This window comes from Suillus fuscotomentosus (genome assembly GCF_016647785.1).
Source record: "Suillus fuscotomentosus strain FC203 chromosome Unknown F5891scaffold_60, whole genome shotgun sequence".
NCBI classification, from domain to species: domain Eukaryota; kingdom Fungi; phylum Basidiomycota; class Agaricomycetes; order Boletales; family Suillaceae; genus Suillus; species Suillus fuscotomentosus.
In genome coordinates, this window is record NW_024539572.1 from 84552 (window position 1) to 97858 (window position 13307).

Here is a 13307-nt window from a genome sequence, read left to right on the forward strand (position 1 = left end):
GCGTTCTCGCGCGCAGGAACTACTGGCGCGTTAAGTGGAGTGTCGCTAGAGTCGTCAAGCTCGGTTAGCGCGCTTAGCGCTGACAGGTTAGAAGTATTAAAAGGAGGTTGATTGGGCGTGTGGAGGAATGCTCCGGGAAGTTGGCTCCTTGGGTTATCTATTGCTTCGAAGCCGTCGGATGACTCTTCCTTGACGGATTCTTCAGGCGAGGGCGTGACTGGCAATATCAGTTGTCTAGGCGCGCGCGCGAAGAGTGCTGGATCTGGTCGCGGAGGTTCTGATATATTGCGCGAACGACCGCGCGTGTGTTGAATGAATAAGGGTCCTGGTATAATGGATTCTACCGCTCTGTTGAATGCGGCGATGGCTTCTTCTCTGGCTATGCGGCGACTGTTGGGTCTGAGGCGCCGACCTTCTATCTCAGAAGTGTCCCTCGTGGTGGGCTCCAGTTGTAGATGAGGAATCTTGACTATACGTGAAAACACTTAAAACAAAAGGGGTGCTCAACAGCAAGACCGGGATACGAGACAACGACTCGACCCAAAGGACAACCACTGAGAGAAGTTCCTCGAAATAAAGTGGAGGGAAACTCTGTGAGCTAGGCGGGCGCTAATAGGCGCGAGAAGATAAGGCGCGCGAAGGCGCGCGAGATGCGCGCGTGAGCGGGAGGTCCGAGAATATGCGCGCGCGAAGCGAAGGCGCGCCTAAAGCGTTAGAGGCAAGATCTTACTGAGGAGTGAGTGCAAAGGTGGAGGATTGACAGGAGGATATGATCAGATAACAAGTGGGGAGGTGATCTATTCACTTTCCAGTACACAAAGATAAGGGAAAAGTAAGTACCAGAACCAAAGGAAACCCTTCTGTATTTAAGAATGGAGAAGGCGCGCTTCCGAGCGCGCTCCCGAACCGAGTAACCATATCAACTCTAATTATAACTAAGTTTAAATAAACTTTCCATAAGTAGCGCGGATGTCGGACTGAAGATTTTATTAGTTCAATGGATAAGATAGAAATAACGCACCAGCGAATCAGTAAGGACATGGGACGGATGGACGGACGATAGCGCGAAGACCTATGAGGAGGCGCGCGAAGCGCGCATAGCGCGTGCGTAGGTAAGGCGCGCCTAAGTGCGCGCGAGTTCGCGCGAGACTGGTCCTTAGGAGTAGAGCTGTAACATATAGGAATGTATGGTTAAAGGCCGGATATTTCGTCATTGAGACGCGCGAGTCTCTACAGCGCAAGTGCCAAACCTGGGTCCAGTTCTACCAGAGTCGACAAACCCTGGATTGAACCTTTGCAAACTGTTCAGAGTGGTCATGTTTGGTTTTTTTGGGGTTCAAATGTGAACCATCCATGTCACAAGCCAACAACTGGACTGCTTGGTGCAGCACTGAGGCAGTCATGTACTAAATACACCAACTGCAGTTTCACAGGCAGAAAGAAATGCAAATTAATGCCAAGTGATGTCAAGGAGCAAAAGCAGCTGGTTGTGCATAAGAAAGGCTGACTTAAAGGATTCATCAATTTTCTGTGTCCCATGGGCCATGACATGTGTAAGGATTGTCTATCCTCTACACACAGCCCGCACCTCAAAAAGGAAATCTGAGAACTGTCATTCACAAAGTCCACGTGACTCACGGATGCGAGAAAGCTCTACACTTTGCATCCGAGTTATGTGGATACATTCTCTCACTTCTCCATTCTCTCTTTTTCCGTTATCTTACCTTGTGCTCAAACTTCACGATACCCTTGTTTCACCAAAGTATTTTCACCTCGCCATATGCTCCCCATTCTTATTTCAGCCTAGTAAAGTACTTGAAAATGTATTTATACTGCTCATGTACACTCATAACAACAGCAGAATCATATGTTGGTTCCCTGCTCAAAGCAAACTTTGCTCTACAGAAAGTCTTAGCCTCTCGAAATGTTTCGTCTTCACACTTGCACCCCTACTCTCAACCTTGCCTCTATACTCATCGCTTCACCATTACTAAAAATCTTCTCAAAAAACCCTTCTATATTGTCACACCATTTTGTTCTCATTTCCCTGCCGAATGGTTCTTGGTTCTTAGCAGCACTACTTGGACCAGTGTACCTTCATTTTGTCTGTCAAAACATTGAAAAAATAATAATTTATGTTTCAATGATTTTCTGTGTGTGGGACATGATGCAAAAATTCATCATGTTCCTTCAAGGATAATGCTGTATTTTCCACCTATTGTGTGCAGAAAACAATGTATAATTTGTGCATGTTCTGAGGCAGAGTATCCTGCAATCATGTTTCATTTTTTTTCTCTGAACATAATAAATGTTTTTTAAGTGTTGTGCAGGAGGAATATACTGCAAACATTATGTATTTATTCTTACAAAACATGGGGCATGTTTCATAAATTTCCTCTGATCAAATATACAAATGAAAGTTTGAAAGTTTCTTTGCTTTTCCTTAACAAAACATTGTCAAAATATTTATTATTATTTGTTATATGATTTTTCAATGTTCTTGGATCAAACATATGGTGAACAGGATGAAGTAATTGAGATTTTTGATACACAGAACATTGGAAAAACAGAGGCCAAAAAATTGACATGATTGTAAATTGTTATTTGAGGAATGATGAATGAAAAATATAGACTGTTTCTTGAGGGAAAATGACTCATTTTTAGATTATGTCTTGCATACAGAAAATCTTCAATACATTCATTATTTTTTTTCAATGTTTTGATACACACAATAAAAAGAAATTTCTATCTTCTAATTCAATGTTTTTTGGATGTTTGGTGGAGGAAAATGAGAAAATGCCCGCAGTGAAAGCCCATGTCCTGTTCTCTTCTCCTTCTGCTCAGAGGATTCTCAACAATATCTTTCACTGCTGGGTCTAAGGTTATAGCTTGATAGTAAAGTGTGCTATAGTTAGCATCTCCTATTTTCATTCTTCCCAGTTGTTGAATCAAATTCTCTACTTCTTCTTGTGAGCCTTGCTTAGCAGCCCGTTGTCTGTGAACTGCTCTTCGTGTCTTAGTAATAGGAGTTTCATCATCGGAGCTTCCATCTTCAAAGCGAGTCTTACGTATAATGGTCTTACTAGGTAAGTGCCTCTTATGCTTTGCTCTCTTTGCAGACTTGAGCTTCCTGTCATAATCCTCGTCTGATTCTGAACTTGATTCAGTATCTGAGTCCGTGCCACTAGAACTTTCTGAGTCGCTGCTATCTGAATTATCCGTATCTGAATATACTAGGTCCGTATCAAAGCGATCACGCTGCAGAATCTTATCTGCTGCTTGGGATACCTCATTGAAGGTGAAAGGGATTGTCATATCTCTTAGGGGTGTTGTTGCCAATAACCGTGTTTCAATTCTGGAGCGCAATGTTCTAGGAATTCCTTTCCAAAAGTATGTAGCATGGTCATTGCTTGATATCTTGTTCTTGGCTAGTAGCCATCCTCCTATAGCTACAAAATCCCGAATTCCGTGAAAGCGGACGAGAAACATGTACCATCATCGCACATCACACAACCGCCAGTAGAGCACTAAATCTACTTACCACGCAAACGAGATGCACGTCTAAAACGGCCGGCAGGAACGGCGGACTGACGGGGGTACGCCTCACGTCAGGGCATTTGCGATCTCAGGAAGCAAAGGACACAGGGGGTCCAGTAGATTAGAAAGTACTGTCCTACATAGGATTACATCCTCAATGGACAAAAAATCGGAATTAAAAAAAAAAAAAAAAAAATCCTGAATATACTTCTTCCAATCTGACAATGTTCTGATAGATGCTGACCGATGCTTGTTGACAAAGGTTACTAAGCTGCGAACCTTATATCGCTTAGCATCCCGATCTGCATCAAAGAGGCTGATAAAGTCTGCCTTCAGGTCAGCCCAGTTGTTTCTTCTGTAACTTGGCAATATTTCTATGAGTCGTGTGATGCGTGAGGAACAGTACAAAGTAACATTCTCACACATCTCCTGGTTGGTTGTGATTAGAAGTTGGTCACATAGTCTTTCATAGTGACGAATGAATTTCTTGACTTGGTTATACTTTCCCTGGAACTTAGCAGGGGCATGTTTGCCTCCTGGCAATGGTAGAATGAGTGGCGGATGATTAGGTAGTGCCTGTTGCGCAGCCGCAGGCTGGGCAGGTGCTGGATTTGCTGGATTAACAGGGTTAGCTGGATTAGCTGGATGTGCTGGTTGGGTACTCATGATGACAATGGATGTCAAGCGATGTGAAAGTGTGTATGTCGATACAGTAACAAGACTGGTCTGTATATATTAGGTTAGTGACAAACTTAAAAATACCACCCCTCGCGGTGGGCTCCAGTAATGTCTTCTTAGATAGATGATCTATAGATAAACACCTATAAAAACAAATATCTCCACGGTCAGCGATTCAGACAAATACCAATGACTGATAATGTGGTCGTTCGTGGGTGGCTAGTTGTATACTACCCAAGGTATGTTCAGCTAAGGATACTTCTGCAAGATCAGTAATACGATGGTCAATCCAATCTATGGACTTTGACAGGAAAACAAACAAACAATGGTCAGCCCGACAGTATGGCAATGACCAAAAGAATATATGGGATTCTTCCTCAAGTTCCCTTTCAACAACAGTGCTTTGTACCAAGCTATACTCCAAAAGAAATGGTGCAGAATTACAATGATAAACCCCCTCAGCACAAAACAGGTAGAATCAAAGGTCAAGACTAATCAGATGCTTTATTGTAGAACTCTTAGCTCAATATTGAACCTGCTGTCAAGGAACTCTTCTTTGAGTATTCAAACAGACTCAGGAATGGACGTCCTTGGGTTTACTACCAAGTCCCCTCTTCAACGGCTAAAGCCTAGCAGGCACAGAATATCTTGGCTCAGTATCACTACTCAGATGAGTGAGGTCAAGCTTCACTATCAATTCCTAAAGTCTCCCCACTATGCTACTACTGAGTCTTAGGTGGACGTAGAGACAACATGAATATTTTGGATCAGTATTTTTGGACAAAGAACACCAAAGGTCAGTGAAAGTAAAAGAAAAGAAAAAGAATAATAGAAATCAGAATAAAAGTGTGGCTGTACCTTGCTTGCTGGTTGTTGCACACAGTGAGCTCACAGCGGGTCGTTCAGTATGATGAGCTTGCAGTATTACTGTCTCTTGAGAATGTTCCTCTCAGTCTTGAAACAGTTCTTGACACTGGTACTGACACTTATCACACCTTACTTCACAACTTAGTGTTAGTTGGGCTGAGAAACACCCTACTACCTGCTGGTATCTGCTTCTTTTATTTCAAAAACTGAGGTCATTATATACACAATAAATGTGGCTGTGCTACTAGTGTATTCAAGAGTCATCAAGAGTCATAATGAGTCATATGTGCAAGGTGAGTCATAGTGAGTCATAGTAAGTATCTAGAGTGAGTCATAGTGAGTCATTGGGTATTTGCTAAGTCATGTGACCTGTCCAACCCCTGATGACAAATCCAGAAGGAGAGTAAGAAGTGTCACATGATATGAATCCTGTGCGTGGCTGTCTTTGCTTTGCTTTGTTTGAAGGGTGAGAATGACGCGAGCCTAGTATTTAGGGGTTTACTAATGTTTTTCCAGGACAACATATGTGGGAAATATTTTTCACAGTCACCTGACATGTGTGGGATTTTGTCTGGGTCATCACCATGGCTGACTAAGCAAAACTCATCGCAGAATTAAATGTACTAAAATATTCAGGCTGCTGGCATATAGACTTGAAAAAAATAAAAAGAAAAGCAAAAAATATTCCCTTAGCCTCAGTCCAACTTCAGATAAAAGGGAAAAGGGTTTCATAGTGGTATTTCAGGGTATATGACTCATGAGAGAGTATTGGTGCCCAACTTCAGATAAAAGGGAAAAGGGTTTCATAGTGGTATTTCAGGGTATATGACTCATGAGAGAGTATTGGTCGTCCATGCACCGAACCGGTTTGGTGCAGGTCAACGTCCGGTATGATTGAGAGGCTGCTTGAGGGACTCGGGAAAGCACTCCCATGTCAACAATACCTTGTGGAAACTTTCGAAGTACGGTAAAGCAGCATCGAAAGATGGCGCATTGAGTCCGTTGTTTTCTTGAGGGAAGTCCTTGTTCCAAACTCTCAATGACTTCGATGGGAAAATGCTACAAAGAAGTTCCATCCTTTCCTTCCTCGCTTCCTTGTCCTTATGTGCATTGCGCCCAAGATGTTCATCAAGGTCGAGAAGTTCATATTGGAAACCTTGTTCACAGATTTCCTACATTATTTGGCGCACAAGATCTGTGGGGGGATTGTCGAGAGTAGAAATAGCTATGTCCTTACTGCGCCAATGAACATTTGAGGCTCCTGAAAAGGCCCGCAGTGCTGTAACCTCCTTTTGAAAGAGGGCAGCAGTAGCTGCTTTCGACTTGCTAGTCTTGCTGGACGTCTGTGTGTCCAGAGGACCCTGAGCATGCTGAGATATTAAGAAATTGCGCCAGTTCTGGGCCTGAGGAAGAGGTCAAGGGCTTTCTTCATAGACACGTTCTAGCCAGGTTGGACAGCAAGCCAGCCAGTTGGCAAGGTACTTCATCAATGTTTGCGGGGAAAGAACATTGATGAACAATCCCGGATCAGGAAGCGAGTAACCGTCGTCCATTTTGTCCCTGGGATGCTTGATGCAGATGAATTCTTTCTTCGCTTCCTGCAAAGCTGTCTTGAAGGAAGAATTCATTGGGGGCATGTAAGGGTGATCAATATCGGACCACTTGTCACGGCCGGATACAGCTCTGTTCTGACGGGGAGCAGTGATATCGTCTGAAAAATGAATGAGAAACAGCGGCCATGAAAGAAGACTGATGAACTTACATGGCGCAAGCTTTGCCTTTGCCTTCCCTTTGTCTACACGAGCCTTCCCCACCAATGACTCCTTCATGACAAGTTGTTCAACTTGGGGTTTTGGAACGGGCAGCTTCTCAAAGTCAGAGTATGGCTGATGAACGGCCTCATGGCACCGGCGATTGCTAGGACATCTGGCAATGATGTCGAATGGTTGAGCGAAATTTTTGATGGGATGGTGGTACATGCCGATGACAAGGTCATCGGGTGGTGTGATTGAAACTACCTTGATGATGTTCATATTGGATTGAACGAGTCTGGCATCGCGAATAAGCCAGACAGGAACTCCAGCAGTGTGCACCTTCATGGCAATAGCAACATCTTGAGTGAGACAACCCATCCATTTAGGGTTAACATTATGTGTGGTGTCGACGAAATGTATGTGGGACTCAATGATTTTGCAGTAATCTAGAAGCGCCCAGATATCGAGAAAGCGACGCTGATACTCAGCAACGACCATGACAACGTCACGCCAGGCCATGGCTTGCTGGAAGCCCTCATATACAGCACACATCGCATGCACCCACCCAACAACATGATCCTCTTTGTGCAACCTTGTGAGCTTGTAGCTGCTGACTCGCTTGTTGGCCTTCTCATACAATCGTTTGAGATGGTCGAGAATGTCCATCTTGAGCTGACCAAAAAGATTATTGGGCGCAAGGGGCACAAAGTCACTCGTGAAAGCTGGCCTGAACCACGCATATGTCATGCTCAAGTCGTCCATGTAGGCTTCCTGATGTGGGATTGCGAAACTTCGAGCGTACGAGTCATCGTACATCTGTGGTCACTGAAAGGATCTACGGCCCAATATCTGCCATCTGCTCGCGCTTGAACTATGTCGGATTCATTGTCGAAGGGTTGGGGAATGAACTTCATGTTGGGAGTGGTGATGACTCGGTGCCCATATGTAGCCACGCAGAATGCATCAGTAGCAGTGAGATAACCTGGATGGACATCGTCAGTCAAAGACAGTATAGGTGCGGAGATGACAAAACACATGGTCGCCATCGCGCACGAACAGTTTGAAGACAGGGATGGACATGATTGCGGATCCAGCAATGGCGGTACTGAGAATGACACAGTGACTCGAAGTCACTGAGGAATGAGATTTAAATCGCACAACGACTCGAAGTCACTGATGATTTAAATTCTACCATGAAGGCAGAGTAGGATGGTCTTGAGAGATATTGAAAAGAAATCTGAATGAAGGCATGATGTCAGTAATTATAGCGTAATCCAATAGTGATTACACTTACAGAGTCTTGAGCGAATAGAGTCTGGTTAGAGGCTGGATGTCAGTTGCGATAGTGTGATCAGATAGAGTACATATGCTTACCCATGACGGCCAACAGCACAGTCTTGAGTGAGATCGGGAGATATTGGAAATGTCAATCTAGCTGGATGCTGAATGTCAGTAATTATAGTGTAATCATACCAATTATGCTTACCGCAAAAGCTGACAACAGTCTTGAAGTAAAATCGAGAGAGATCTTGTAGATGTCTGGGTGTCAGTAACAGCGTGAAAAAGAAATGGTTAAGAAAAACTAAAACGGTTGAAGACAATTGTTGTGGTTGAAAACAATTCTGACGGTTAAGATGATTCTGGCTGTGGGTGGCAATGCTGCAGAAAGAAGACAAGATGCTGCCAGCAGACGACAAGATGCGGCCAGTGGAAGGCAAGACACTGCTGGTGGATGACAAGATGTGGCCAGTGGAAGGCAAGATACTCAGGCCGGTGGAAGAACTGCCGACCGAAGTCTAAGCAATTGATAGCAGCAAGCAACACGAAGTTGCTGCTCACAGGGCGTCTACCACAAAGGCAGACTATAGAGGGTGCGGAACGGTGATGGAGGAAGAAGTTGGGCGGTGAGCGATGAGAAAAACAAGCTGAGGATGAAAGACTGAAGGACAATCTGAAGTCCAGAATTGTGGGAAAGCCCTTACTTAGTCTGGGAGAGCCTGTGTTCAACTTCCTAATTTGGCAATTTTACCAAATCTCATCAAACTCATCCTCCATTCTTTCTGAATCTTTCTGAATCGTCTGTCCCCATCTCCACCTCGTCTGGCCTCATTGCACAATCGTTTGATCTGCCTTTGAGGCAGACAAACATTGCCTGGGTGACTTCGCGTCATCCAGCGCTACCTGGCTGTCTGACTACGAGTCAGATGGTCCTACTACCTGCCTCAACACCTAACCTTCAACACGGCATCACTTTGCCCATTAGGACTTCTGTCCACCCATCCTCTACAAAGGCGCGTATCCAGTTATCTTATTCTAATTCATTGTCTGCAGGGATTTTGAACGCCTCAGGTATTTCATATTCTAACTACCGATCAGTACGTCCTCCCCACATTTTACTTTATTATTATTGACACACTATACTTGCAACAGACAACCAAAATTCAACCTCATCACACAATCGTTCGGTCTGCCTTCAAGGCAGACAAACTTTGCCTGGGTGACTTCGCGTCATCCAGCGCTACCTGGCTGTCTGACTATGAGTCAGATGGTCCTACCTGCCTCAACACCGAACCTTCTTGCTGCCATAGCTATGACACTTGCGCCATGGCGACGATCTTACGTTGAAGAAGTATTCACTTTACCATCCCCATTCATCAAAAATACACATATTCGCTCCATCACTCATCCGAATTCTAACTTTCTTGATGTGGACCATCAGTTAGTATGTGTTCATTTGCATTGAATATCGCATTATTTGATGTCATTTCGATCTAACTCTTTTTGTGTGTTGATTGGGCGGATTATAGTTAAAAATTTGTTTTTGCTTCATATTGGCCCCTCTACGATCTGTTAAAAACCACAATGTACGTGTATTTCTACAAGGAATATTTCTTCTTCTGACTCACAATCAGATTTGTCTTCTACACACTCTTCCATCATCCTGTTAAGACTTCAAGTCTTGCAAAAAAGCTCTAAGACTTCATGTTTTGCGAGCTGCCTGCTTTTAACATCTGTCTTAAAAGCACCCCTTTTCTCAGTATCTACAGCTTAATGGCGCCCTCCACCAGAACCAAAGCCCGTCATGGTGCGACTACTACTGGCACTACAGGCCCCACTGTGTCCGACAGCTCTGTCATGCGCACACGCAGTGGTATTGCTATCAACCCCCCTGCCGACCAACATAATAAGCGCAAAAGACGTACTATCCAGCAGCTCTCTCCTGTTCCGGATAATGTTAACTGCCCAAAACCTTGTCCTCTGGCCTGACGTTCCTTGAGCATGACCTTCGAAGATTATGCTCAGATCCTTGCCCGCCCTCGCAAACCAAAAGTAAAACCTTCAGTAGACTCAGTTCTTTCTGATATGCAGTTGAAAAGCGACTGTGCCCCAGGTACTGATCTATGGTATTCGCTAAAACAATTAATGCTAACCCTTTTCATAGCAGCCTCTGCCACCGATGATGAAGATGATGGCATGGGCAATGTTGGCGACAATGATAACCACGACATTAACCCTAACGAAGGCAATGACCAGGCTGATGAAGACCAGGCTGATGAAGGCAATGATGAGGAAGGCAAGGATGAGGAAGATGAGGATGAGGAGAATCAGGACTCCGGGCATGCAATGACTTCACCAGGTATATCATATATCATTTAATCTACGGTTGTGAAGGCTGATGGGTGTTTGACCACGAAGATAATATAGAAAGTGACAACAACATCAAGGATACAGACAATGATGAGAATAACGAGGACCGAGGACACACAAAGACTTCACCAGGTTTGTACTGTCTAATTTTTCTCTTGGTGGGGAAGGCTGACGGTTACCTATTCTATGCAGTCAGGAGACATCGGGCCCGAAAGGTCAAGACAATCAACTACAATTTCAATGACGGTTCTCCGACCTCTTCGTCAGACAGCAGCTACACTTCTTCCCGCGCAAAACAAGAACACCCCGCAAGATCTGATCAAGTTTCCACCCACGAGTCAGATGCAGACAAAGACCTCGACCACAACAGTCCATCTTCACCGCCTGCTAAGCGCAGGAAGACGTCTTCAGCAGTCAATATTACCTCAGCCAACACCATTCGCTTGACAACCATTCACAACAAGCATGTTCATCCATCTATTTCACATTCAGCTGACAACCACACTCCTGCCAGCATAGTTTTTGGCCCTACACCAGACAACGAGCCCACTGAGAATGGAGAAGAACTCTCAGGCAATATAAAGCGAGGCTGGCTATGTCAGGAGGGCATTGATGAGGCTCAGGAACTTGGACGCAAAACAGCAGAAGAAGCTCGGGTCATTGGCGTCAAGTACGGCAAGTCCGCACGCGCTATTCTTATTGAGGCTGGCCTATCTATCAAGCATTCCCGATCAGAGTCTGATTGGAATGCCCACCAACACTGGTTCATGGATAATAACCCTCACGAGGATAAAGAATGTCAGTCCCCATTTCTATTGTGTAAATGGTACTAACTCGAGAGTCTCAGCTATTGTTGACTGGAAAGAACATCAACACACACATTATCATGCAATGGGCAAGGATGATGAACAGTGGGACACAATTCGCAACTATAGCATCACTGGCGGCAATATTGATCAATCGCGCGCAAAGACCATCTTGTCAATGAGGGAGGACATCGCAAGAAAGGTACATTTACTCATTTACTCATTCTATGTTGTAACTAATGCCTCAATATAGTTGTCTGCTTATTCTCGCCTTGAAGGAGTCGAGGCCGTTGGTTGTATATTTGACACCACACAAGATGAGGCTGCTCGACAGGCATCCGGCTTCGTCGCAGGCTCCAACCTCATAGTCAAGTTGATTAATGAGCATCAACTGGATGCTCGCGCAATTTTAGATTGGGTCGTGACAGCAACAAAGTGCGTCTTATCCTTCTGGGCTTCCTACCTCCTGACATGTCTACAGAGCGAAAGGCTACAACATATCCATTCCGCAGTTTATGGGGGGAGTAGGGGCTTATGAAATCCTACTTTCTAAGCCGAACGGGGCTCCCCATGACCGTTACAGGAGGATATGGCCAATCATGGTACTCAAGAAAACGTGTGGGTACTCAAGTTTTTCAACATTAAACAATTTACCAAAGTCTGCTCCAATAGCGAAGTTTGGGTATTGACCCAAAGCAGTCCAGTGGCGGAAGCTTCTTGACTATGCTTTTCAGTACAAGTTCATGATCAAGAACTGGCCTGATGATGTTACCCCCATTGGTCCTGAATTCAACCCTCATAACCTCAGTTCACAGCATCTCAAGCTGCTCATCGTCCCTTTCATCAAGCACAAAGCACATTCCTACTACGAGGCAGAACTCCGGACCAAAGCTGAGAACTTGTTTGAGATAGAGAAAAAGAAGTCAAAGGGGAAGCGCCGAGGTCAGGAGCGCACTGTGGAGGATGTCATTAATGAATTAGATGTTGATGCACCTGAGATCAAGTTCGCAGCTTGGCCAGATGGTATGTAATCTCTGGGTTTTCATCATACTTTCCTAATCTGATGTAAACTGTTCAAGAATGTCTCAAGCAGCTCAGTGATGAGGTGCCGGAGATGTTTGACATCCCCTTGGTGACTAGTACCTTGGATGTTGTGCTGCGCAAGCTGGTTGACTCTGCGAAATTCAAGGCATCTATCCCTGAGGATATGTTGGTGGTTCATGAAGCACATTCACATGGTCTCATTCCCTCGACTGCAGAAATGCTGCCGGTGTCATGCATGTTATGTGATTCATACCATATCAGATATATATAGAGAGTGATAAGGAAGATATGAGAGACTGTCTAGCCCTCTGTCACTGAGTTACTTCTCCATTTTTCCTTTGATTCATTAGCAGTCCTCAAAGTTAAAATCATAGAAATTTCAAGAGGTAAGAAATTTGCGACTTGCCGATAATTAGAACTCCGACGATGACAAATCAAGCTCATATCTTACCACCGCCCATCATCATTGTACCTTATTGTGACCACCATATTGATAACGTTCTGCAACGACATTGGAAGATGCCTCGAGAATCGGATCGCAAAAAACTACTTCGTAGTCTGAAGCAAACAACAAATGACCTTATGGTCGCATGATACATGGAGTTGATTGAATTTATGGTGGATCAGCTACTCGAGGAGGGCTCTGACGATAGCTCTGATAAGGGATCAGATGGTGATACTACTGGTAGTGGAGGGTCAGATGTCAGCATACAGACCGCATCGCCAACATGGCCGGAGTCCCAATGTCATCCATCGTATCCACGTTGTCCATCAGCTCTCTCGTAACCTCGCTTTCAACAGCATATGATGATGTCCTATCACTCGATATCCCGGACATGTGTGATCAAGTATTTATGCACTTTATTGATGCGATTGGGGCACTGCACGATGAAGTGGAGAAGTGTCGGGTACTTGACGTGCGTCCATCTCTGACTCGCGCACCGCAGTTACACCTGCTGCAAGAATGGGCGCT

At 44.7% G+C, this 13307-nt stretch overlaps 2 protein-coding genes across 2 annotated transcripts; one reads left to right on the plus strand and one right to left on the minus strand.

Moving 5' to 3' along the window:
* Positions 1-5960: 5960 nt before the first annotated feature.
* On the minus strand, positions 5961-7652 carry F5891DRAFT_983807 (uncharacterized protein; the record flags this gene model as incomplete). The annotated part of the gene is made up of 4 exons (XM_041377367.1): positions 5961-6238; positions 6320-6485; positions 6591-6793; positions 6845-7652. 4 exons carry the CDS (start codon positions 7650-7652, stop codon positions 5961-5963), a joined length of 1455 nt encoding a protein of 484 aa, XP_041221526.1.
* Positions 7653-9887: 2235 nt separating this feature from the next.
* F5891DRAFT_1193572 (uncharacterized protein) lies at positions 9888-12580 on the plus strand (the record flags this gene model as incomplete). Its single annotated transcript, XM_041367774.1, has 12 exons — positions 9888-10070; positions 10140-10227; positions 10279-10473; positions 10533-10616; positions 10677-11282; positions 11332-11492; positions 11544-11725; positions 11772-11814; positions 11874-11972; positions 12025-12313; positions 12370-12499; positions 12550-12580. The coding sequence occupies 12 exons, from the start codon at positions 9888-9890 to the stop codon at positions 12578-12580; spliced, it is 2091 nt and encodes a 696-aa protein (XP_041221527.1).
* Between the last annotated feature and the right edge of the window lie 727 nt (positions 12581-13307).